The following is a 22787-nucleotide window of genomic DNA, read 5'->3' on the forward strand; positions in this document are numbered from 1 at the left end:
TTGGACTCTTTACAACTTACTTTGTCTCTTTACGACTTACTTGGTCTCTTCACGACTTACTTGGTCTCTTGTGACTGACTTGGACTCTTTACAACTTACTTTGTCTCTTCACGACTTACTTGGTCTCTTCACGACTTACTTGGTTTTTTCATAGGATATAATTATAGAAAAGGAGTATGTCATAATCCTGAATGAGACATTTTGGCGCAGATGTTATGGCCCAGGTTAAAAGTTCAGAATTTATCCATCTTTCATTGTAACTTATGGCTCAACAAACTTTAAGTAAAAGTAGAAGAGAAAAATTTGTCCATAACAGCTACATTTACACATTTGACAGTAGTTCACAAGATCCTTGGCTCAAATTTTGGAGATATGAACGTAAAAATTCATGTAAAGTAGAAATCCACACTAAAGATGGTGAAGTGATTATCGAAATAAACCAGCATGGACACAAATCACCGGCTGCATCAATTGAATCTGCTCACACTAAATAAGCAATAAAACACTGAATGAAATACTAAATTGAACAAGTGAAATACACCAAACTGAAATTTCAGTTTATTGTTTCGATATGTTTCAAAGAAAAAAGTATGAGTGATGTTTTATGAATAGAATGTTTTTGCATTTTTTATTATCATTCCATGTTATTTATTTACTTATAAAAGCATAAAAAATTTCTTTAGCCTCAAAATAGCGGTCTTAAAAAGCCTGGCACCAAAAAGTCCTGCGCCGGAAAGTCTTAGACCGGTCATAACTGGTCATAACCAGTCTAGGTGATTGATGGAGGTGAATATATATGTATTGGTGTATTTATAGCCCAGTCTATTACAAAGGAGAAATTAAAGAACGCTTGAGACCCAATTTATTGAACATCTGCATAGTTGGAACTTGATAAAGATATATTCTATTTGCCGGTAGTAAAACTAGCTAGCAATCAAAAGATGAAACTACATGTCACAGTTACTACATTAGGTTCTAAATCAAGTATCATAACTAGTCAGATGAAAAGACAAAATTTACCTTCGCATAACATTTCTCACTCATCCCAGTGTCACATCTTTCAAGCCAGCATTCACAAAGCTTACTGAATTACCCGATTATTGCATATTCGTTCTGATTATCCGACTTCAAAGCAATTAACTAACCTATAATTAACCATTTCCTATTATTGTTTTGTTCATAAAATATAAATTTTGGGAAGCTCCAGAGCACGTGCTACTTTTATGAACAACCAAGAGGCACTTGCGGGTTTTTTACTGCGGCAGCTTTCGACAAACATAAATCCCATCAGAAATATCAATCAACACTGCCGTCACTCTTGAATCATCCTTTATCTTTAGATTGAGGTCTCTTATAGTCGTAGTACTCGCTGATGTGTCCTCTGCATTCAAGACTTTTCCGTGCCAGAATGCCTAGATAGGTTAGGAGATTAAGATAATAATCTATTATTGGTTTGAAAATAATAGCACATATTTGCACACTCCATTCTTTGTAACATATGCACAGATTTGACACTCACATTATCAATGGCTATGATTCCATTTGGTCGAAGGAGTTTTAAAGCAAACTCATAGTAGCGGTCATAATTATCTTTGTCAGCATCAATAAACACAAAATCATAAGTGCCAGATTCTCCTTCATCTATCAAACCCTCTGGAGAAATATAAATAGCCACTAGACAAGTAAGCGTGCTAGCACCAACATGACGCAAAACACAAATCTAACTTGAAATATGTGCATCTTAGCGATAAAATCTCAAGTCTAGTTGAGCATGCCAATTTACCGATGGTAGGATATCAATATAGCATACAATATAAACCTAGCATAGATCTACTGATCAAACCTATCACTTGCTTGCTCTGACACCCTACACAGGTTCACCTATGGCACACTACACAGGTTCACCTACAACACTCTACACAGGTTCACCTAAGACACTACACAGGTTCACCTATTATACTACACAGGTTCACCTATTATACTACACAGGTTCACTTAGGACTCTACACAGGTTCACCCACGACACTCTACACAGGTTCACTTACGACACACTACACAGGTTCACCTATGACCTATGCAGGTTCACTTACAACACACTGCACAGGTTCACCTATGACACTATACAGGTTCACCTAAGAGCTATGCAGGTTCACTTACGACACACTGCACAGGTTCACCTATGACACTACACAGGTTCACCTACATGTACAACACTCTACACAGGTTCACCCATGACACTACACAGGTTCACTTACGCAATGTAGTTGCCGCCTCAGCAATTTTCAGATGAATTTTGTGATCAACCCCTGCCTCCTTCCAGATGGGAATACCGACTTGTGGCCATGTTTCGCTGACATCACAAGAGACAACTTTACCGTCATCAGGTATGTGCAGGGCCCATGACAGGGAGCTGTAGCCAGTGAAGACACCTGCAGCATTCTTTCGCTACTATCTCAATTGATTCAGCGTAAATGTTATCATAGAAACAAGCAAAATACTGCTTCATCAAAGGGAAAATTTGGATTCCTCATTGTTCAATACATGTCAATTGAATCAATGATGTTTTCTGTGTTCCTACATATAGTTGCAATGGTAGAAGCATAGCAGGCAGTGTAAGAACTAAAGAAGGAAATAAGAAGCGACCACCGCATACAGAGTTCTGAATTACAGATAAACAGCATGGTGCTTCTGTTTAGCCAATCAGCTAGTTATATATAGCTTGTATATAGACTTGTACAAGGCAGTTCCCTCGGTGATGTTACAATAGCAAATGAAGTATGTAAACAGTAGATACCAAAATTTGGTAAATTGTTTTGGTTATATGTAAATACAGGTGTCACTGTACGACTTTTGCATTCAAGAATAGCTCAGGGTAGGGTAAGTAGGGTAGGTAATAAAATATATATAACTATATATATATACAATAATATATATATAACTATATATATACAATAATATATATAACTAAATACATATACAATAATACATATATAACTATATATATTATATATACTCTTATTCAATGCATTTGTTTTAATGCCTGTGTAATTACCTGACACCTTAATGCTTTTCATCAAACATAGCCAATTAAGTTTTTTGTTGCAGGTGAATTGTAATGAAACGGTTTTAATAAGGAGCAAGCTGTAACGGAATTTCCTTGAAAGGTTCAAGTCATTTTATCGACTTGTTAGCATTTATCAAGAAGTTATTGTAGATTTTTCGAGCTATGAAACAAATTAGACCAACTACAGATTGGTCTATTCAAAAGGTACGATTGTGATGCACTGCACTAGCGTGTCATGGTAACTCTTATTACAAGTAAATATAGAAGTCGCTGTAATCACTCTAAACAGTTTTGCGCTAAACACACTTGATAAAAAACTTTCCTACGCATTCATAAAAGACCAACAAAGAGGCTGTAATGCCTTAAGACTAGAGAAACTGTTTGAAATGAGCTAAAAATAATTTGAGCTCATACCTATAGCTACAAGCACGAGCTAAAACTACTTCCTAGACTTGAGTATAAATTCTTAAAGATGGCTGCTTCAAGTAATTTGTGTTAAAACCATACTTTCAATGAAAGTAACGAATAATTATGCTAGTAAGCAAAATTGCTAGGATATGAGAAGTACAAAAGGAGTTCCCTAGCCTCCTCACCTGAAAGACTATTTTCATACTGGCTGAATGCCCGGCGTTACAGGGTAATAAAATAACTACCCAACGAATTCGAGTAACTTAAGCTAGTAATTTAATCTAGTCTAAATCGTTACTAAGTGATGTGTACTAAGTAATAAGTGTGTGCACTAATATCCATAGCATGACAGGGACAATGTAGTGTAGTGCTTTAGCGCGCCTGTCTGTGGACCTGGAGGTTCATTCTTAAATTTTAATTGCAATAACTAGACACACAAATGACAGACAGACAAACACTGAGATTTATATATATACTAGTTGAATGGCCGGCCTTGCCCAGGTAATAAAAGAGTCTTTGCTTGAAAAATTTATTTTTGTTTAACATGTACAACATTTACCGTCACCACTCTTAAACTTTATATCATGCATAGGTGTTTTGTGCAGTTCAAATGAACTTAAAAAAAACTAAAACAACTGTAAAGATGTTTAAATGTGAAATAATTAGCAAATAATGGCTTGATAAAGTATTATTTGGTACAATGATTACAATTAAAAGTGAGTTGGTAATGATACAATTGAAACAAACTGAAAATAAATAAATAAAAATCATGAATATGTTGAATTATTAATAACAAAGAGTACATAGAAATGTGTCTATAAGAAAGATTACTGTTGCTGCAGAGGCTATCCATCAAAATTTTGAACACTACTATACTGGTAACTCTTGATAGTCGATACTGGCACAAAAATTTTAAATGAGATATCAAAATTAAATACATCGGTGAAGCGCACGAGGGTACTTGGACTGAAGCGAGAGAGAATGTAGAGACGATTCCTAGTTTCCTACTTCCTACTAGAATATCCATGTGAACATATTTTATTTTTACAATTTTTAGCGATTACCCTTTGTAATAACTGGAAAGCCAAAATTGAAATTGTGCCATTACAGCTGCACTGCAACGGAACACTTAAAATTGAAACTGTTGAAAAATTGACAATTACAAATAAAAAAATGAATAATGGATTTTGAAAGCTTTTTTTAAAAATTTCAAAAAAAGAACAAACGCAAAAGTAACAAAACCTACATACTTAGCTTTAATAACTATAAGGGTACGGTAGAGGGGCTGAATCAGATAAGAATGGCTTAGCGTGATGGTTAGGTGTGCCTGTTTGCATACTTGAAATCACAATTGTCGAGAGTTTAATATTAGTAGTGTGGGAATTATCATTGCTAGACTTTAATCGCTATAACTGGACACAGCAATGACAGAAAACGAAAGACAAACATTGAGATTTATACAGATGATAGATAAAAATATGATAACATTACATTACCCGACCTACTCTCCCATTTCAAGCATATTTAGCAAATAATCACTCTATTTACTTGGTCACCCGATTCCAGCATGAAGCTTGACTGTTGATAATTATTTTGCCTCTTTGAGGCACTTGAGCAAAAAACAAGTCTGTTGCACAAACCTCTGAGGACACTAATTTTCATCACAGAGGTAAAAACCAACAATTGATTCAAAACGTGTGCGAAAGTTACATCTAACTTTTATGTCTACATTTGAAAGAGTGAGTAAATATCGAGAATTAGCTCTTCTGTATCATAAGTAGACAAAAGCGTATTTACCAAGCATGTTGAACGGAAGCCTATCAGAACAGACATAATTGATGTGCTTATATACCCAGCATTAGAACGGTCAGTGCCTACTCTCGTAAGTGTCTACTCTCGTCAGTGCCTATCCTCATACGTGCCTACTCTCGTCGGTGCCTACTCTCGTAAGTGTCTACTCTTGTCAGTGCCTACTCTCGTAAGTGTCTACTCTCGTCAGTGCCTACTCTCGTCAGTGCCTACTCTCGTAAGTGCATACTCTCGTCGGTGCCTACTCTCGTAAGTGTCTACTCTCGTAAGTGCCTACTCTCGTCAGTGCCTACTCTCGTAAGTGTCTACTCTCGTAAGTGCCTACTCTCGTCAGTGCCTACTCTCGTCAGTGCCTACTATCGTCAGTGCCTACTCTCGTCAGTGCCTACTCTCGTAAGTGCCTACTCTCGTCAGTGCCTACTCTCGTCAGTGCCTACTCTCGTAAGTGCCTACACTCGTCAGTGCCTACTCTCGTCAGTGCCTACTCTCGTAAGTGCATACTCTCGTCGGTGCCTACTCTTGTAAGTGTCTACTCTCGTAAGTGCCTACTCTCGTCAGTGCCTACTCTCGTCAGTGCCTACTCTCGTCAGTGCCTACTCTCGTCAGTGCCTACTCTCGTCAGTGCCTACTCTCATAAGTGCCTACTCTCGTCATTGCCTACTCTCGTCGGTGCCTACTCTCGTCAGTGCCTACTCTCGTAAGTGCCTACTCTCGTAAGTGCCTACTTTCGTCAGTGCCTACTCTCGTCAGTGCATACTCTCGTCAGTGCCTACTCTCGTCAGTGCCTACTCTCGTCAGTGCCTACTCTCGTAAGTGCATACTCTCGTCGGTGCCTACTCTCGTAAGTGTCTACTCTCGTAAGTGCCTACTCTCATAAGTGCCTACTCTCGTCAGTGCCTACTCTCGTCAGTGCCTACTCTCGTCAGTGCCTACTCTCGTAAGTGCCTACTCTCATAAGTGCCTACTCTCGTCATTGCCTACTCTCGTCGGTGCCTACTCTCGTCAGTGCCTACTCTCATAAGTGCCTACTCTCGTAAGTGCCTACTTTCGTCAGTGCCTACTCTCGTAAGTGCCTATTCTCGTCAGTGCCTACTCTCGTCAGTGCCTACTCTCGTAAGTGTCTACTCTCATAAGTGCCTACTCTCGTCAGTGCCTACTCTCGTCAGTGCCTACTCTCGTCAGTGCCTACTCTCGTAAGTGCATACTCTCGTCGGTGCACACTCTCGTCATTGCCTACTCTCGTCGGTGCCTACTCTCGTCGGTGCCTACTCTCGTAAGTGTCTACTCTAGTAAGTACCTACCCTCGTCAGTGCCTACTCTCGTAAGTGCCTACTCTCGTAAGTGTCTACTCTCATCAGTGCCTACTCTCGTCAGTGCCTACTCTCGTCAGTGCCTACTCTCGTAAGTGCCTACTCTCGTAAGTGCCTACTCTCGTAAGTGCCTACTCTCGTAAGTGCCTACTCTCGTAAGTGCCTACTCTCGTAAGTGCCTACTCTCGTAAGTGCCTACTCTCGTAAGTGCCTACTCTCGTAAGTGCCTACTCTCGTAAGTGCATACTCTCGTCGGTGCCTACTCTCGTCATTGCCTACTCTCGTCAGTGCCTACTCTCATCAGTGCCTACTCTCGTAAGTGCCTACTCTCGTCAGTGCCTACTCTCGTCAGTGCCTACTCTCGTCAGCGCCTACTCTCGTAAGTGCCTACTCTCGTCAGTGCCTACTCTCGTCAGTGCCTACTCTCGTAAAAGCCTACTCTCGTCAGTGCCTACTCTCGTAAGTGCCTACTCTTGTAAGTGCCTACTCTCGTCAGTGCCTACTCTCGTCAGTGCCTACTCTCGTCAGTGCCTACTCTCGTAAGTGCCTACTCTCGTAAGTGCCTACTTTCGTCAGTGCCTACTCTCGTCAGTGCATACTCTCGTCAGTGCCTACTCTCGTCAGTGCCTACTCTCGTCAGTGCCTACTCTCGTAAGTGCATACTCTCGTCGGTGCCTACTCTCGTAAGTGTCTACTCTCGTAAGTGCCTACTCTCATAAGTGCCTACTCTCGTCAGTGCCTACTCTCGTCAGTGCCTACTCTCGTCAGTGCCTACTCTCGTAAGTGCCTACTCTCATAAGTGCCTACTCTCGTCATTGCCTACTCTCGTCGGTGCCTACTCTCGTCAGTGCCTACTCTCATAAGTGCCTACTCTCGTAAGTGCCTACTTTCGTCAGTGCCTACTCTCGTAAGTGCCTATTCTCGTCAGTGCCTACTCTCGTCAGTGCCTACTCTCGTAAGTGTCTACTCTCATAAGTGCCTACTCTCGTCAGTGCCTACTCTCGTCAGTGCCTACTCTCGTCAGTGCCTACTCTCGTAAGTGCATACTCTCGTCGGTGCACACTCTCGTCATTGCCTACTCTCGTCGGTGCCTACTCTCGTCGGTGCCTACTCTCGTAAGTGTCTACTCTAGTAAGTACCTACCCTCGTCAGTGCCTACTCTCGTAAGTGCCTACTCTCGTAAGTGTCTACTCTCATCAGTGCCTACTCTCGTCAGTGCCTACTCTCGTCAGTGCCTACTCTCGTAAGTGCCTACTCTCGTAAGTGCCTACTCTCGTAAGTGCCTACTCTCGTAAGTGCCTACTCTCGTAAGTGCCTACTCTCGTAAGTGCCTACTCTCGTAAGTGCCTACTCTCGTAAGTGCCTACTCTCGTAAGTGCCTACTCTCGTAAGTGCATACTCTCGTCGGTGCCTACTCTCGTCATTGCCTACTCTCGTCAGTGCCTACTCTCATCAGTGCCTACTCTCGTAAGTGCCTACTCTCGTCAGTGCCTACTCTCGTCAGTGCCTACTCTCGTCAGCGCCTACTCTCGTAAGTGCCTACTCTCGTCAGTGCCTACTCTCGTCAGTGCCTACTCTCGTAAAAGCCTACTCTCGTCAGTGCCTACTCTCGTAAGTGCCTACTCTTGTAAGTGCCTACTCTCGTCAGTGCCTACTCTCGTCAGTGCCTACTCTCGTCAGTGCCTACTCTCGTCAGTGCCTACTCTCGTCAGTGCCTACTCTCGTCGGTACCTACTCTCGTCAGTGCCTACTCTCGTCAGTGCCTACTCTCGTAAGTGCATACTCTCGTCGGTACCTACTCTCATCATTGCCTACTCTCGTCAGCGCCTACTCTCGTCAGTGCTTATTCTCGTCAGTGCCTACTCTCGCCAGTGCCTACTCTCGTAAGTGCCTACTCTCGTCGGTGCCTACTCTCGTCATTGCCTACTCTCGTCAGTGCTTATTCTCGTAGCTCACTGGCTCAAAAGTGAATGTCTAACAGATTTGCTGCTGAACGTTAATGAGGGCTGTTATAATAAACTCGATTTAAAACCATTTTTCAAATTATTAGCGGATTTTCATATAATACCGTTAAACCTCAACATGAAAATTTAAAACATAAACTTAGATATAGAGTGCAGGAGAAGGGTGATACAAAGGTAGAGGTTGTGATAAATATGGAGTACAAGGGAAGGATGATACAAAGGTAGAAGTTGTGATAAATATGGAGTAAAATGGAAGGATGATATAAAGGTAGAGGTTGTGATAAATATGGAGTACTGACAGCATAAAATATCGATTTTAGTAATAGTTGTGTTTTTGTAATTTCATTTTAGTTGTCACCAGCCTCTTCACTTTCATTTTCAAATCTGCGATGCTTTAGGTGACGAAGAAGGTCACATGTTGTAATCTGCGCTGCTTTAGAAGACAAGGAAGGTCACATGTTGTAAGTCACTTTGGGGGTATCATCAAATACTTGCTGGAATTTTACAATGTATATTACGGCATTCGTACATACGGTAGATTTGACTGTCACGCTCACTAACTGCACTATATACAGATGCAGAAAAGAATTACTAATGTCCATGAATTCGTGCATCAAAGGCAAAAAGGCATTCTTACCAATATCTATGCATCGCTTAGCACCAGCAAACTGTAGCATGTTGCATAACAAGGTCACTCCTTCATAACCGGCGAGCATGGTAGGATGACTCTCCAACTTGGTTAACTACGAACATGTTAAAATCACCTTCAGGTCAGATCTCATGTATGTAAACAAAATTCTATATAAAATAATAATTGTACACAGTATATAAGTTGATAGCTGTGCACTGTATACAAGTTGATAGCTGTACACTGCATATAAGTTGATAGTTGTACACAGTATATAAGTTGATAGTTGTACACTGTCTATAAGTTGATAGTTGTGCACTGTATATAGGGTAATAGTTTTACACTCTATACAAGGCGATAGTTGTACACTGTACATAAAGTAATAGTTGAACACTGTATACAAAGTGATAGTTGTACACTGTACATAAAGTAATAGTTGAACACTGTATACAAAGTGATAGTTGTACAATGTACATAAAGTAATAGTAAACATGTAGAATACAATTGTTTATAAAACTCACAGGCTTACAACTTAATGAAGTGTCACATAAGTGTTTGAGTAATCATGAAAGATGCTAGTTTATCTACCGAAATACCTCAATAAGCTTCTTCTGGCATGGATGCAGCTTGGATACATTGGAAAGAAAATAATAGTCATGGGCAGTTGTTGGCGAGCCGCTGTGCTGAGGCTTTTTGCTCGTAAATTCTGCCATCATCCTCTTTTGTCTTTACGAACAGCCTGTCACAAGTTTAAGATTTACATATCATTGATATGTAATACTTTGGACGATCATAAAACTAATTGCTGAATTGCATAAGGATGGCGTTTCACATTTACACTTCTATGTAGAGCTTGTCCTATTCGCCTAGCAGGCTTTAAAAAATAGAATGGCAACCAAAACTTGAGAGCAGATTGAGTCCGTTATCAATGGCTTATATTAACAATTTTAGCCAATATACAGCCGCTGACACCATTACCAATACAACTACCAATACATCCAACATTATTCATCGGTAAACCGAATCTAGATTTAAGATGAATATAGCGAAAAACAAAGTGATTTAACAAAAATAAGACAGGTAAATTTAACAAAAGAAACACTATGAAATAATAATAGTTTTAATTGTGTAGTAGCCAAATAATAAAGGAAAATATTGAAAGACAAAAAGTTTAGCCATCAGTAATAAATAAAAAATCAGCAATATGATCAGCGAGCCTTATGTGCCCTCAGAACCTTATGTATCCACAGATCCTAATATAGCCTCAGAACCTTATATATCTTCAGATCCTTATACATTCTCAAATTCTCATATAGCCTCAAATCCTTATGTATCTTCATATCCTTATATATAGAGACTGACACCCAGCACCTCGACTAGGTGCAGTGCTATTGCGCACTTGGGCTTCACCGTTCAAACAAGTTAGCAATTTTGTCTTGGTATACTCTAATAGATATTTTGTTTTTACATTTTTTTTTAATACGTCGTATCTATTCCTCATAATAAACTAAAACACCTGCTACTGTATTTAACTCTATCCAGATTCGAAAAACCAAAAAGTTTAAAGTTACTTTAACAGGAATCAATAGCAAAATTGCCGCTCCACATCAAACCAGTTTTGTGTAGTTAATAAAAGCTTCATGTGTGATAGTATGACTACTTTAGCCTTACCAGCAATACATAGACTAGGCATACTACAACATGGCGCGTCAGATTTTAGTAAAATAGCAAATCTAATTGTTGTAGAGTTGAAAGTGATCGAGATATCAATTTCAGGTAAACAGAAGTCTTCAGTTAGTTCAAGCGTTAAATCAAGTGCGGCACCTAATACAGCACCTCTTAGAACTGTGCCTTAACCGAGGATCATTAATTGAGAGTAGACATAAAAACCCTGTAGATTATGGCATCATAGCTATAGATGAGTCAGCTATAGCTGACTCCTATTGCGTTGAGTGGTAAACTAGATGGGCCACTGCCCATCTGTGCAGATCTATAAAGTTCTTTTAAGTCACTTAGTACTTTCTATTGGACCCTATTAAGATTTTTGGGCACATCAATGATTTTTTGGTACAAGCCCCCATCAGTAGCAGAGCTTGGTCGGAGATTGTCTTAAGCTGATGGAAATGGGCCAACTGTTTTGAAATTGCACAAAGAAACAACTGATTTTTTTTTTAAAACTAAGCTTTTTGAATAATAATTTTGAATAAATTAAATGTCTTTAATTTCAAGAGCATGAGTTTTATCGTGAGAGGTTGATGGTGTGAAAGAGTTGTAGACAGAAAACTGTTGAGCAGTTACACCTGGATTATCAAGGAATAATCAAAACCCTACAGAGAGCACAGACATCAGCATTTTGGCTTGAGATTAGCAGAACTCGCTTATCATGTTACTTTTGTGTTTGAAGAGGCCTTTGATCTTCATGCCTATTATTGAAGATAATGTACATCTGAAGTGATAGAAGTACATTAGTTCGGGACAGGTAAAAAGGTTTAGCTTGGCATAATATATAATTTCGCAAAAGGTTATTGGTGAGAACGTTAAACTCTAGTGCATCTGACACGATAGCACATTGGGTGAGTGTTTTCTGATATTGGTAAGTCTGAATGTATGATATCAGACAATCTTCCATCGGCATTTCCCGCAAATTGTTTTCCAAATGGGTAAGCTTATTGTAGCCATTTGCTCAAGAGATTTGGCGCAGAAGCAAATGTGGTTGAATGCCCTTAATACCACCCATGGTCAAAGCGTGACTCAAACCACTGGACTACTAATCCTAAGTCGGCACACTAACTACTGAATCATGACTGCTCCCCATATGATAGCCCAGAGTGGCGGATGGCGCCGAGCCCAGGCCTCAACTGGCGCCCAGATATTGATCGAAAAATGAAATTATTTTGTAGAGCTCAAGGTATCATGCTAAAAACAATTGCATCTATCGGATAATGGTCAGATTGAGAAGACAATAATACCAGTGAAGCTTAGGATTCTATTTGATAGAGGCAAATTATGTGCTTAAAGTTTCGCCATATGATGTGAAGCTGCGCAGTTTGAGACTAGCGAGCATAAGAGTTGTCGAAAAATCTACACAGATAAAAACTGAAAAAATCTCTGCTGGTGTCTGGCCAGACACGAGTGTTGGTGTTGCTAGTACCAGATGCAGACAGGCTGCCAGACCCCTGGTACTGCTGATAAGATAGTTGGCACGTGGTTTTCCATTTTTTATCTCAAGGTGTTGTTTCAGGGAATAAAGTTGATATACATCCATGATTAGTGATAAGAGCCATCCGCTTCTGTTGACTTTTCACTGTTTACTGTATATTATGAAAAATCTTTTGGCCAACACTGCGCTGTAAATTAGATAATTTCTGATAATTAGATAGTAAGACGAGTAATAACATGCAACTTGGCTTTGTACTCTGGTAGTTGTATGTATTTAAAGTAGTTCTGTGCCATCTTGGAATTATTATGTAGCAATTATAAATTACAATGTATAAGTTATTTGTTTGTTCAGTGTAAACCAATCCAACTCACTGTCCAGACTAATTTCATTAAGTGGTGACACACTATTTTTCTATTTAGTTGCCCTGCATTCACTCTGTAGTTGTCTATTATTATGCTATGATCTATTATGTGGAATGGTGGAGTATACAAGAGATGTTTTGTTACTCTAATGCTGAGTTGTTGTCATGTAGACCTGAATAAAGCAACTCCTAACTTGTTGCTGCTTTGGTAAGAGAAAAATACCAGTTCTTTGGGTCCTGACAAGTGGAAATGACCAGAGAGATGCAACTGTCCTGCTGGTGCACCGTGATGCTGGCACAATCTGAGATGCTGATGCAATCTGAGCGATTGTCTCAGATTGTCAGCCTAGTTGCTTATTGGAAATTATGCTTGCTGGTGCACTGTGTTGCTGGTGCAATCTGAGAGATTAATAGCCTAACTGTTAATTGAAGATGATGCTAGCTGGTGCACTTGTGTTTGCAGGTGCGATGTGTATGCTGGTGCAATGTGTGTGCTGGTGCACTGTGTTGCTGGTGCAATCTGAGAGAATAATAGCCTAACTGTTAATTGAAGATGATGCTTGCTGGTGCACTTGTGTTTGCAAGTGCGATGTGTATGCTGGTGCAATGTGTATGCTGGTGCAATGTGTGTGCTGGTGCAATGCGTGTGCTGGTGCAATGTGTGTGCTGGTGCAATGCAGGTGAAATCGAGCTAGTCGATGTTCGCAGAAAGATCCAGTGAAGGCTGAAGTATGTCTTGTAATGTGTACAAGTATGAACATATCCATACAGACAGTGTTGAAGAAAAATCAGGGCAACCCTCGAACCAGGCCAAGCAGGAACTGATGCTTGGTTATAGAAGCTTAGGCACATCCTATTTAACTATACTTCCACCACTGCCAGCGTAAAAGCCGTTAGTACCGACTCACCATCAAACAGCCGATAGCAGTCTGGAAATATACCAACGCAACCCCAACAAGAGCCGATAAACCAGACTCTGTATAACAGCCGATAGCAGACTGTGTATACAGCGCAACTCCAACAAAAGCCGATAAATACAGACTATATAACAGCCGATAACAGACTGTGTATATACCAGCGTAACTCCAACAAGAGCCGATAAATCAGACTCTATATAACAGTCGATGGCAGACTGTATATATACCAGCGTAACTCCAACAAGAGCCGATAAATCAGACTCTATATAACAGCCGATGGCAGACTGTATATATACCAGCGTAACTCCCACGAGAGCCGATAAATCAGACTCTATATAACAGCCGATAACAGACTGTGTATAGACTAGCACAAGCTTTTAAGCCAAGCTGACTAAGTTACAAAACAGATGCTTTGTACTTGAATAGATTTATTGTGATATCACAGTATGCCTCACCATACTAGGCAAGTCTCAACTGCCTCTCAAATGCGAAGACAACTGTTTATATAAGCAAGCAGAAGCAAACTCAACATATGATTGGTGGTTACGAGTAGTTAAAATTTGTAGGCCGAAACGGCAGTTATTTTTTAAAAGAACAAACACTTTGTACAAGTAAATACATGATATCAAAATTCGGCTCCATTTTTGTAATGCCTTAGGTAATATGGAAAAGGAGATAGTAATAAAACAAACAATCAACAAATATTCTTTCTCTACTTTTAGGGTAGTTTTCTACCTGTGAGTCTAAAAAAGCGGTTGCCTTAGAACCCTGCTAGCGGGCGTAATCTAGCCTGTTCTTATTCTTGTGAGCACCTTGGTTTCCGATAACCGTTGACTTACGGTACAATTTAAATTACCTGGTTGCATATATAAGCCCAGGTTACTCCCTGTTATGCATTATCCAACATGGCACTCAATTGCAAGCATTGCAACTTCTCTACCTGCAAGCCACGCGCACTCCGTCGCCATGAACGCACACATGTTCATCGGTGCATTCTCAGTGACTGCTATTTTGACCAGCGTGAGAAACTAGCCACACACTGAGTGGAGGAAGGAGAGTGGATGCAACGCGGTCCAAGCCTATTTGCGTTGAGCTCCGAAAACTCACCGGCTAGTCATAATTTGAGGTATATTGAGCAAAAATTCAACACCTGTGGAGTCTATTGAAAGTACAATAGTCAAAATAGCAGGTAAATCTTATGCCTAATGCCTTAATTGAAAATCCAAATGCACGTTGACATTAATTAATATTGGCTATCGTTGTCACTCTTCCACTCAGCTTCTACCTGAGTTCGGCCTATCAGAAATGCTAACTCCTGAGTGAACAGAAGAGTATAAACAACCGTGTAAACATAGTTTCATATAGAGCCTCACTTCAGGCTGCGGCGTTCGTTCAGAAAATTTGCATACATTTGCATCGAGCTGAATTTCTTCTTACACTTTTTAAAGCTTAGAGCTAGTGCTAAAATAAATATTGACTGGATAACTTTTATATCAGTCTAAACTAAAAAAATTTTAAATTTAATAATAATTAAAATATTACTTATTATTTAAAAAACGGGTTTTACCAATTATCCCACGACCAAATGACCGGAGCGAAGTTTGAGAATTTTTATGATAAATGCATGTGCACACAACTTACGAAAATTATTCATCAACAACGGCGCAAACCCTTGCATCGAAATATCAACAAATATAACCATTTTTTGTAGAGTCGTTAAAGTATAATAACGATACAAAACACATAAACCTATTTAAACATGTTACCAAGTCTTTAAAAGGTTACCGCAATATCTTAAAACTAACCCATCTGATCGGATTATACATAAATAGACAGATTAATTCGGCCAAAAATCGCTACAAAACGCTTGAAAAGCTTGGTTTAATAATAGTTAAGACCGGCCTACGATACGCCGATAAAGCCATGCGACAGATAGTAGAACTATTTAGCAGTGCGCATTTCACCAGAAAAACGCGCTCATTTCACCAGTCTATCGCATTGTTTAATTGCCGAAGGTTTGTGTAATTAACGTAGACTGTTTGAGGCGTAGACCGATTTACAGGTACGAAAATGTGGTACACAGTTTATCAGCCTACGTTTTTGTCCAATTACCGAAGGTTTTTTAAATTATCTAGAACATTATCCAGATTTCTATACATCTTATCTACAAGCTAGGGCGGAACTACAATGCCCCTTTATGACAAGAATATTTCTTTATTTCACTCCAGTTTGCATAAAACTTCCAGACGCGTGAATGCCAATGCTTGCTTTCTGTTACATATCGCTGTCAAAACCATTCTACATTCACAACACAACCAACTTTCAAACTGTATATTACACGGCAGCTTGCCGTTTTACTTCTAATATTGCATTTCAGAGATATAATAAACATATTTTTTTGTTGTTGTTGTTAGTTAAATTACGTACAGTAGGTTAGGTCTACAGCTTGAATTAATATTTATTTTACTTTTGTAAAACATAAGTTTGAGATAGTCAAATATTTATTTTATTAATATTTATTTCTGTTACATATCGCTGTCAAAACCATTCTACATTCAACACAACCAACTTTCAAACTGTATATTACAATATATTTTACTTTTAATATTGCATTTCAGAGATATAATAAACGTATTTCATTATTACTGTTGTTAGTTAAATTACGTACAGTAGTTTAGGTCTACAGCTTGAATTAATATTTATTTTAACCAACAACCAACTTTCAAATTGTATATTGCGGAGGACTGGACATTTATACTTATCTATGCCATCGTTAGAGTGGCACCATCAACCAATATCTGTATCCTATTATTATAACCTTATATACGCCTTCCTCGTATGTCTTTGTTATGTAACATTTTGTATCTAAGCCTGTCACGCATGCATGCCTTAATTAAACCATATATTGTTATATAAGAGTCATTACACTCCTTTTATGGGCAAGAGTAGAAGTAGGCGGAGAATGCCAGTATATAAGGAGGGGGCACAAGTCACCTCAGTGGAATTGTTGAGATGTTTATGCTATTGTACACGTGTTCATGCTTATATATAATAAATAGACTAAACCTTACTCACACGAACTGATTACATTTATGCCTGCCTGGGTGGCTTAGAGAGGGCCATTCAACCAGAACTGGTCTGACTCCGGATAGAACTGCCTGAGAGATACCTAAGGAAGGCTAGGGGTTGGTCTACGCTACGACTGGACCTGATCGGAGATGCAATAGCATAAGAGATCAGGCCCTAGAGCGAGCTAGTCCGGGCCCTAGACTAGCCAACGATAGGGACTCAGAGAGCAGGCTGTATTGGAGTTCCGAGTGAGCCTGAGGTTGGGCAACAGCCACAGACTGATCTGACCACCAAGCGTGTCAGGCAGGCCCGGCAAAGGGGAGGCCCAGAGTTCAGGCTGCACCTGCCTGTTAGTACAGTAAAGCTGGCTCAGCTACCGGGGCCAGGCCTTTACAATATTACACGGCAGCTTGCCATTTTACTTTTAATATTGCATTTCAATATAATAAGAGATATAATAAACATATTTCATTATTGCTGTTGTTAGTTAAATTACGTACAGTTTGCAAATTTGCAAATTCTTCAAATTGAACATCTCTGGTTCGATCATTCATTCTTTCCTACACTTTGCTAAACCTACTGACACTCAGCAGCTAAATGGCCCTGCTTTGCAAATTCTTCAAGCTAAATGTCTGCAAATTAAATACATCATAATTGACAAACTTTCAATGATTGGCTGCCGCCTGATAAATGCAATTGATAAACGTTTGCGACAAGCCTTCCCTGAAAAATCTGACCAGTTTTTTGGTGGTTGCTCCATAATCATGTTTGGCGATTTTGGTGAACTACCGCCTGTTTTAGATGCCAGAATGTTTCAGCCCAACGTCAGGAGTGCTGTTTGTTTGCATGCCCACTCAGCTTACCAAACCTTTGATACTGCATTCTTCTTAGCCCAATGTATGCGTCAAGCAAACGATCTAATCTTCCGCGACCTATTACTAAGACTCCGTGATGGAGAGTCGACCGAGCAAGACTATGAACTCCTGTCGCGCCGATTTCCTGGCATTGCTGATCATGATCCCGTCTTCGATACTGCTACTCATCTATTTTCAACATGTGAATTGGTCCACAGCTACAGCTCAAACAGACTTACTACTTGGCAATCCCATTCCACAGATTAACTCAAAACACGCTGGCCGCAATGCTCACTTGGCATCTTCTAATCTTGCATGCGCTCTTCAACGCACTGTATTTCTATCAGTCGGGTCGCGAGTTATGCGTAGAGCAAATCTTTGGGTTGAGAAGAGATTAGTCAATGGTTCAATTGGTACTGTATTGCGTATCATATACTGTGCAAATCAAGGCCCACCTGCAATACCTGCTTTCGTTGTCTGCATATTTCCATATTATTATACTGGTTTAACATTTCTTCCCGAACACCCCAACAGTTTTCCAGTTATACCTATCAAGCGTACTTGGACTGCTGGCTATGCCACTCTTAGCCGGACAGGCATTCCTCTCGATCTAGCATGGGGTTTGACAATACACAAGAGTCAAGGTCTTACCATGGCTAAAGCTGTCATTGATATAGGCCACCACGAAATGACCGCTGGAATATCGTTTGTTGCTCTCTCTCGAGTTCGAAACATCAATGATTTACTTGTTAACAAATTCGCTAGGGAGCGCATCACTCGATTAGCTATCAATGACCAAAATACAACGCAAAAGAGAGGAGACTAGACTGCGCGACCTTTAACAGATACTGTATAATTATAACAGATATTGTAATATCAACAATTAATCAATTACTCGTATACCTGGTTTCAACCCAACTTTACCTCCAAAATAAATTGTTAGTTGCACCTTTTTAGAGTCGTGCTCTCTCAAATTTATTTTATATCATCTCAAACAAGTCTCATTTACACTATACTCTGTCAATTCCTGCTGATAAATACTTTTTCAACAACCAACAGTACCCTTTCTTCTTTCCATTATCACTTTGGTCGTGGGCTGTATGACAGGGGAATTTCTAGTATTATATATAATTTTAGAGTTATCTTTTTAAACATATAGGAAAAGAAAACTTCTAATATATGGGAGTCACCAACAAAGTAAAGAATGGAAAAGTAGAATAGTTGTGGTTAAGTCACTCTAGCTACTTTTTGAAATGGGTTTTTGGAGGGTGAAAGTTAGTGTCTCAGTAATACGTTATCAATTGGAGGCGTGGTATTTCCGCCGCCCCAGCTAACTAGCTATGATGTCATTGCCTAAAGTTTAGGCAGTTTAGGACCTAAACTCTTATTCGTAAACTCAGAACACACACAATGACTCCTTCTATCGGAGGACCATTGGCACCTGAGTAGAACATAGAAGAGTATAGACAATCATGTAAACATCATTTTACATAAAGCCTCGTTTTCGGTGGCGGTGTACGTTCAAAAAATTTGCATACACTTGAATTAAGTTGAATTTTTTTTACACTTACTGAAGCTTAGAACCAGTGCTAAAAACAAATATTGACTGGAGGACTTTTATATTAGTCTAAACTAACAAAGAAGTTAAAATTAAATTATAATTACAAAATTAATTATTATTCAAAAAACTGATTTTACCAATTATTTGATATACAATTTTGAAGTTTTTTTAAAACATTTTGGAAAGAAAAACTTCTAATATATGGGAATTGGCAACAAAATAAAGAATGGAACAGTAGAATTGTTGTGGTTAAATAACCCTAGCTACTTTTTGAAGTGGGTTTTTGAAAGGTGAAAGTTAGTGCCTCAGTAATATGTAATCAACTGGAGGCGTGGCCGCCGCCGCCACGGCTAACCAGCTATGACGTCATTGTCTAAACTTTTGGCACCCAAACCGAAGGGAGGGAAAGCTGGGCTTCGCGTCCTAACAAACGGCGACCTGACCCTCGCCCAGTACAAGACCGCAAGCCATACTCCGGAACCTTCCCCACGTTTTAGCGACATTGATCCTCTAGGGCAGCTGGACTCGCCAGTGTACGCCAGCTGTGGCCTGTGCTCACACCCCCTTGGCCCTTTTCAGGGCCACCACTGTCTGATAACGAGTTGTTCCTTTGCTTTAGTGGCGGAAAGTCTTTTTCGAAACTTTCAAGCCAATTTACTACAGGGTATTTAAATCATAGAGGGCGGACCCTAGCAAGTTCAACCAGGTTAAAGAGAATAGCTAGGTACATGAGAATTTGCAATGAAAAACAAGCTTGTCCTCAACACATGATTAAATAATGGCTACACATATAATGACTACGCAACAGAAACAAGGAACAATTATGGATGTGTATAATTGGTTATTTGTATCAGTTCACATCACCTGCCGGAACCAGCAGCGGGAACGCAACTGCTAAAAACGTTTTACCTGATGATATTTGTTATGATGCTCTATGCTACGACGGTCTTTGCAGTGCTATGATTCATTTGACATCGGTTGAAAGAGACACGTTTTTATTTTCAGAAAAATAAGCTCATAAGTTAAGCGTCTTCGTGAACTTACTGCTTGTAAGGGTTTCGGCAACATTTACGGTATATACGTCAGCGGCATTTAGCGTATCAATAATTCTTTGAATGTGATGCGCTTATCGACTATTCTGTGCCGTATTTAGATTCATTCAAGCGTAGCACAAACTTGCTACCGCTTTTTATGATAAAGCGACTTTGCTCCGATCCACAATTATGTTTTCTGTCAATCAAACCTTTTGTAAAATACCTTCCATAAATAGATCGTGAATTTTGTTGTCCTAAAAAGACGAACTTCGCAAATCTTGCTTTACCTGTACGCGTACCGGCAATACATATTAATATAGCTAATTGACAAAGTTTTAGTGAAAAAGTTTCTTTGTGGTGCTTAACCTATGTCAGTGGCACCTAGTCCAATCAAATGCACCCAATGTTATTATCGGTCAACACGTAAAGTGGTAGAGCCGCATAGCAGAGCCGCGTGACTAATGGAAGTGTCTAAGGACTTCGCTCGTTTTTAAACCAACAGGCCACGCCCATTATATTATTTGATGTTGGCTTGCAACAAAATTCACATTACAGTTACATGTATTTGATATCAAAAGATTCACCATACACTCCCTATACGACACTGGTCATTACGTGGCACTAAAATTCACAGGCCCGTATTCCCTGAGACGGCTGGGCAGCTGAGTCGCCCCAACTTTTTAGTGATCTTCGGCGGCTAATTAGTAAGAATTTCAGTCTAAGCTCATTCACTTGGAATTTCCAACGACTAATTACCTAGCGCTCTAGCGCAACGTTGCGCTCTAGCGCTACTAGCGATGAAGTAGAGAGGCTCACTAATTATCTAGTATTGGTTTTGCCTGCCACCAATGCAGTGGGTGAACAATACTTTTCAAACAATCCAAACATCAATGAGGAACACTATGGGGCAGGCTGTCTAAATAATCTTCTAATATTACACATATATAAAGATGTTGAAATAGATACAGAATCAGTTGTGGAAGATTTCTGCCATGGACACATTGGCAGAAGAAAAGCTTTTTAAAAGACAAGTGTCAAGCTATAGCAATCAATCTTTTATGTACACATGTACATGTATATTTGTGTTTGCAGGCTAAGTTTGTTGCTCATTGTATTCCTAGGTGGCCATAATTTAAACATAGTAAGTTTTAAGCAGGCCAAGTAATCTATTTGTTGTCTTTCCCTGGTGCATGTAATATATTATTTAAACTTATTTTTGTAACTGAAACAGGTGCTCTTAAATTTAGTTTTTAAAAGACAAGTGTCAAGCTATAACAATCAATATTCTATGTACACATGTAAATGTATGTATATTTATTAATATAAATGTAAATATACATATATATGGTTACAACTCAAACCCATGTAACTCTGTAGCTAGCTCTCTTTGCAAGACTCGCAATGACTCACATTGGCAGGACTTGAATATCCACCTTAAATAATACAAAATACACTTTAAAATGCTCTAATTTTGCTCTTAATTCTCAAAATTATCTCGGGGGAAGGCCGAACCCCCTTCTCTGAGAGTACGTTTCACTTCCACTCCCAGACCCTTCCCACATGACCGAGTCAGACCTTTGGCCCTCTGGCAACTACTAATTGACAGTCTCCTGACCACTTTTTCTTTGGACAATACAGATCTGGTTGTGTGGTAGGTGCCAAATATGAGGGAATGCGATTACAAGCTCTTAAAAACCAAAAAACGAGCTGCCACACGAGACCGCCGTAGTTTGGATTCTCTTTCCGAAACGACTCAAATGTGACGTAGTTGTGGTAGATGGTTTCTGTTTACACTTTCATGCAACCTTATTCGTCGAAATATGTTCACAACTATATTTCACGCATTCAATAAAAACATATCTATTGTTCTTACGCGTCTATTTTATTGTCATTGTAATGCTGTCACTTTTAGCACTGATATCTTATAACTTACCGTAAAAATTCATTTAATTTTTTAACCTTACCTTGAAGGAGTACATATGATTGTCTGATAATCATGACGAGCCTGTTGGTCACCTGTGATAATCAAAAAGTGCTGCAAAAATTGTTTGCGAAGTATTGGGTCGCATGATCAGATTACGACTTGCCGATTAGACCAGGCCGAAACAAAACTGTAAAGTAGTGAGCATCTATATTTGATATGGGGTCTTCGGTAAAACTCGTAGTGTTCGTCATAAACTAGTGCTACGATAACTTTATATTGAGCTTCAATTCACGTGAGAACATCACGTGACAAAACAATAAATAAATTTCATGACTACGTCAGAGAAATAAAGAGATTCCAATCTACGGCGGCTTTTCGTTTTTGAGCTTTTAAGAGCTTGTAATCACTTTTCCACATATTTGGCACCTACAACACAACAGAGTAAGACATGGTGAATCTTTTGATACCAATTAACTGTAATGTGAATTTTATTGCAAGTCAACCTTTTTAATGGAGAAACTCCAACACTAACAAATAAAATTGGCTTCCATTTGCAATAGCTTTGAAATTGATTGCCCTATTATATACGGTTAGACAGAAGACGAAATTCCCTACAAGATGCTGTCAACCATGATATACAGCCACCACATTTGGGGGGCTGTATATCATAGGTGTCAATAATTTTATAACCTAAAGGTTGACTTGCAACAAAATTCACATTACA

General features: G+C 39.4%; 1 protein-coding gene across 1 annotated transcript; it reads right to left on the reverse strand.

The window, feature by feature from the left end:
* Positions 1-799: 799 nt before the first annotated feature.
* On the reverse strand, positions 800-20594 carry LOC137385749 (probable caffeoyl-CoA O-methyltransferase 1). The gene is made up of 6 exons (XM_068072289.1): positions 20506-20594; positions 9780-9922; positions 9193-9298; positions 2256-2429; positions 1520-1653; positions 800-1412 (listed from the first exon to the last, which is right to left on the reverse strand). The coding sequence occupies exons 2-6, from the start codon at positions 9897-9899 to the stop codon at positions 1254-1256; spliced, it is 693 nt and encodes a 230-aa protein (XP_067928390.1). The 5' UTR covers positions 9900-9922; positions 20506-20594; the 3' UTR covers positions 800-1253.
* Positions 20595-22787: the final 2193 nt, after the last annotated feature.

This window comes from Watersipora subatra, chromosome 1, assembly GCF_963576615.1.
Source record: "Watersipora subatra chromosome 1, tzWatSuba1.1, whole genome shotgun sequence".
Taxonomy (NCBI): Eukaryota; Metazoa; Bryozoa; class Gymnolaemata; order Cheilostomatida; family Watersiporidae; genus Watersipora; species Watersipora subatra.

Bases quoted from the DNA above. Each gene is read 5' to 3' on its own strand.
- LOC137385749 (XM_068072289.1), bottom strand. From the start codon at position 9,899: ATGATGGCAGAATTTACGAGCAAAAAGCCTCAGCACAGCGGCTCGCCA. The intron at 9,299-9,779 runs GTATTTCGGTAG...ACATGTTCGTAG, and splicing joins GCCAGAAGAAGCTTATTGAG to TTAACCAAGTTGGAGAGTCA. The intron at 2,430-9,192 runs GTAAGAATGCCT...AGAATGCTGCAG, and splicing joins TAAGCGATGCATAGATATTG to GTGTCTTCACTGGCTACAGC.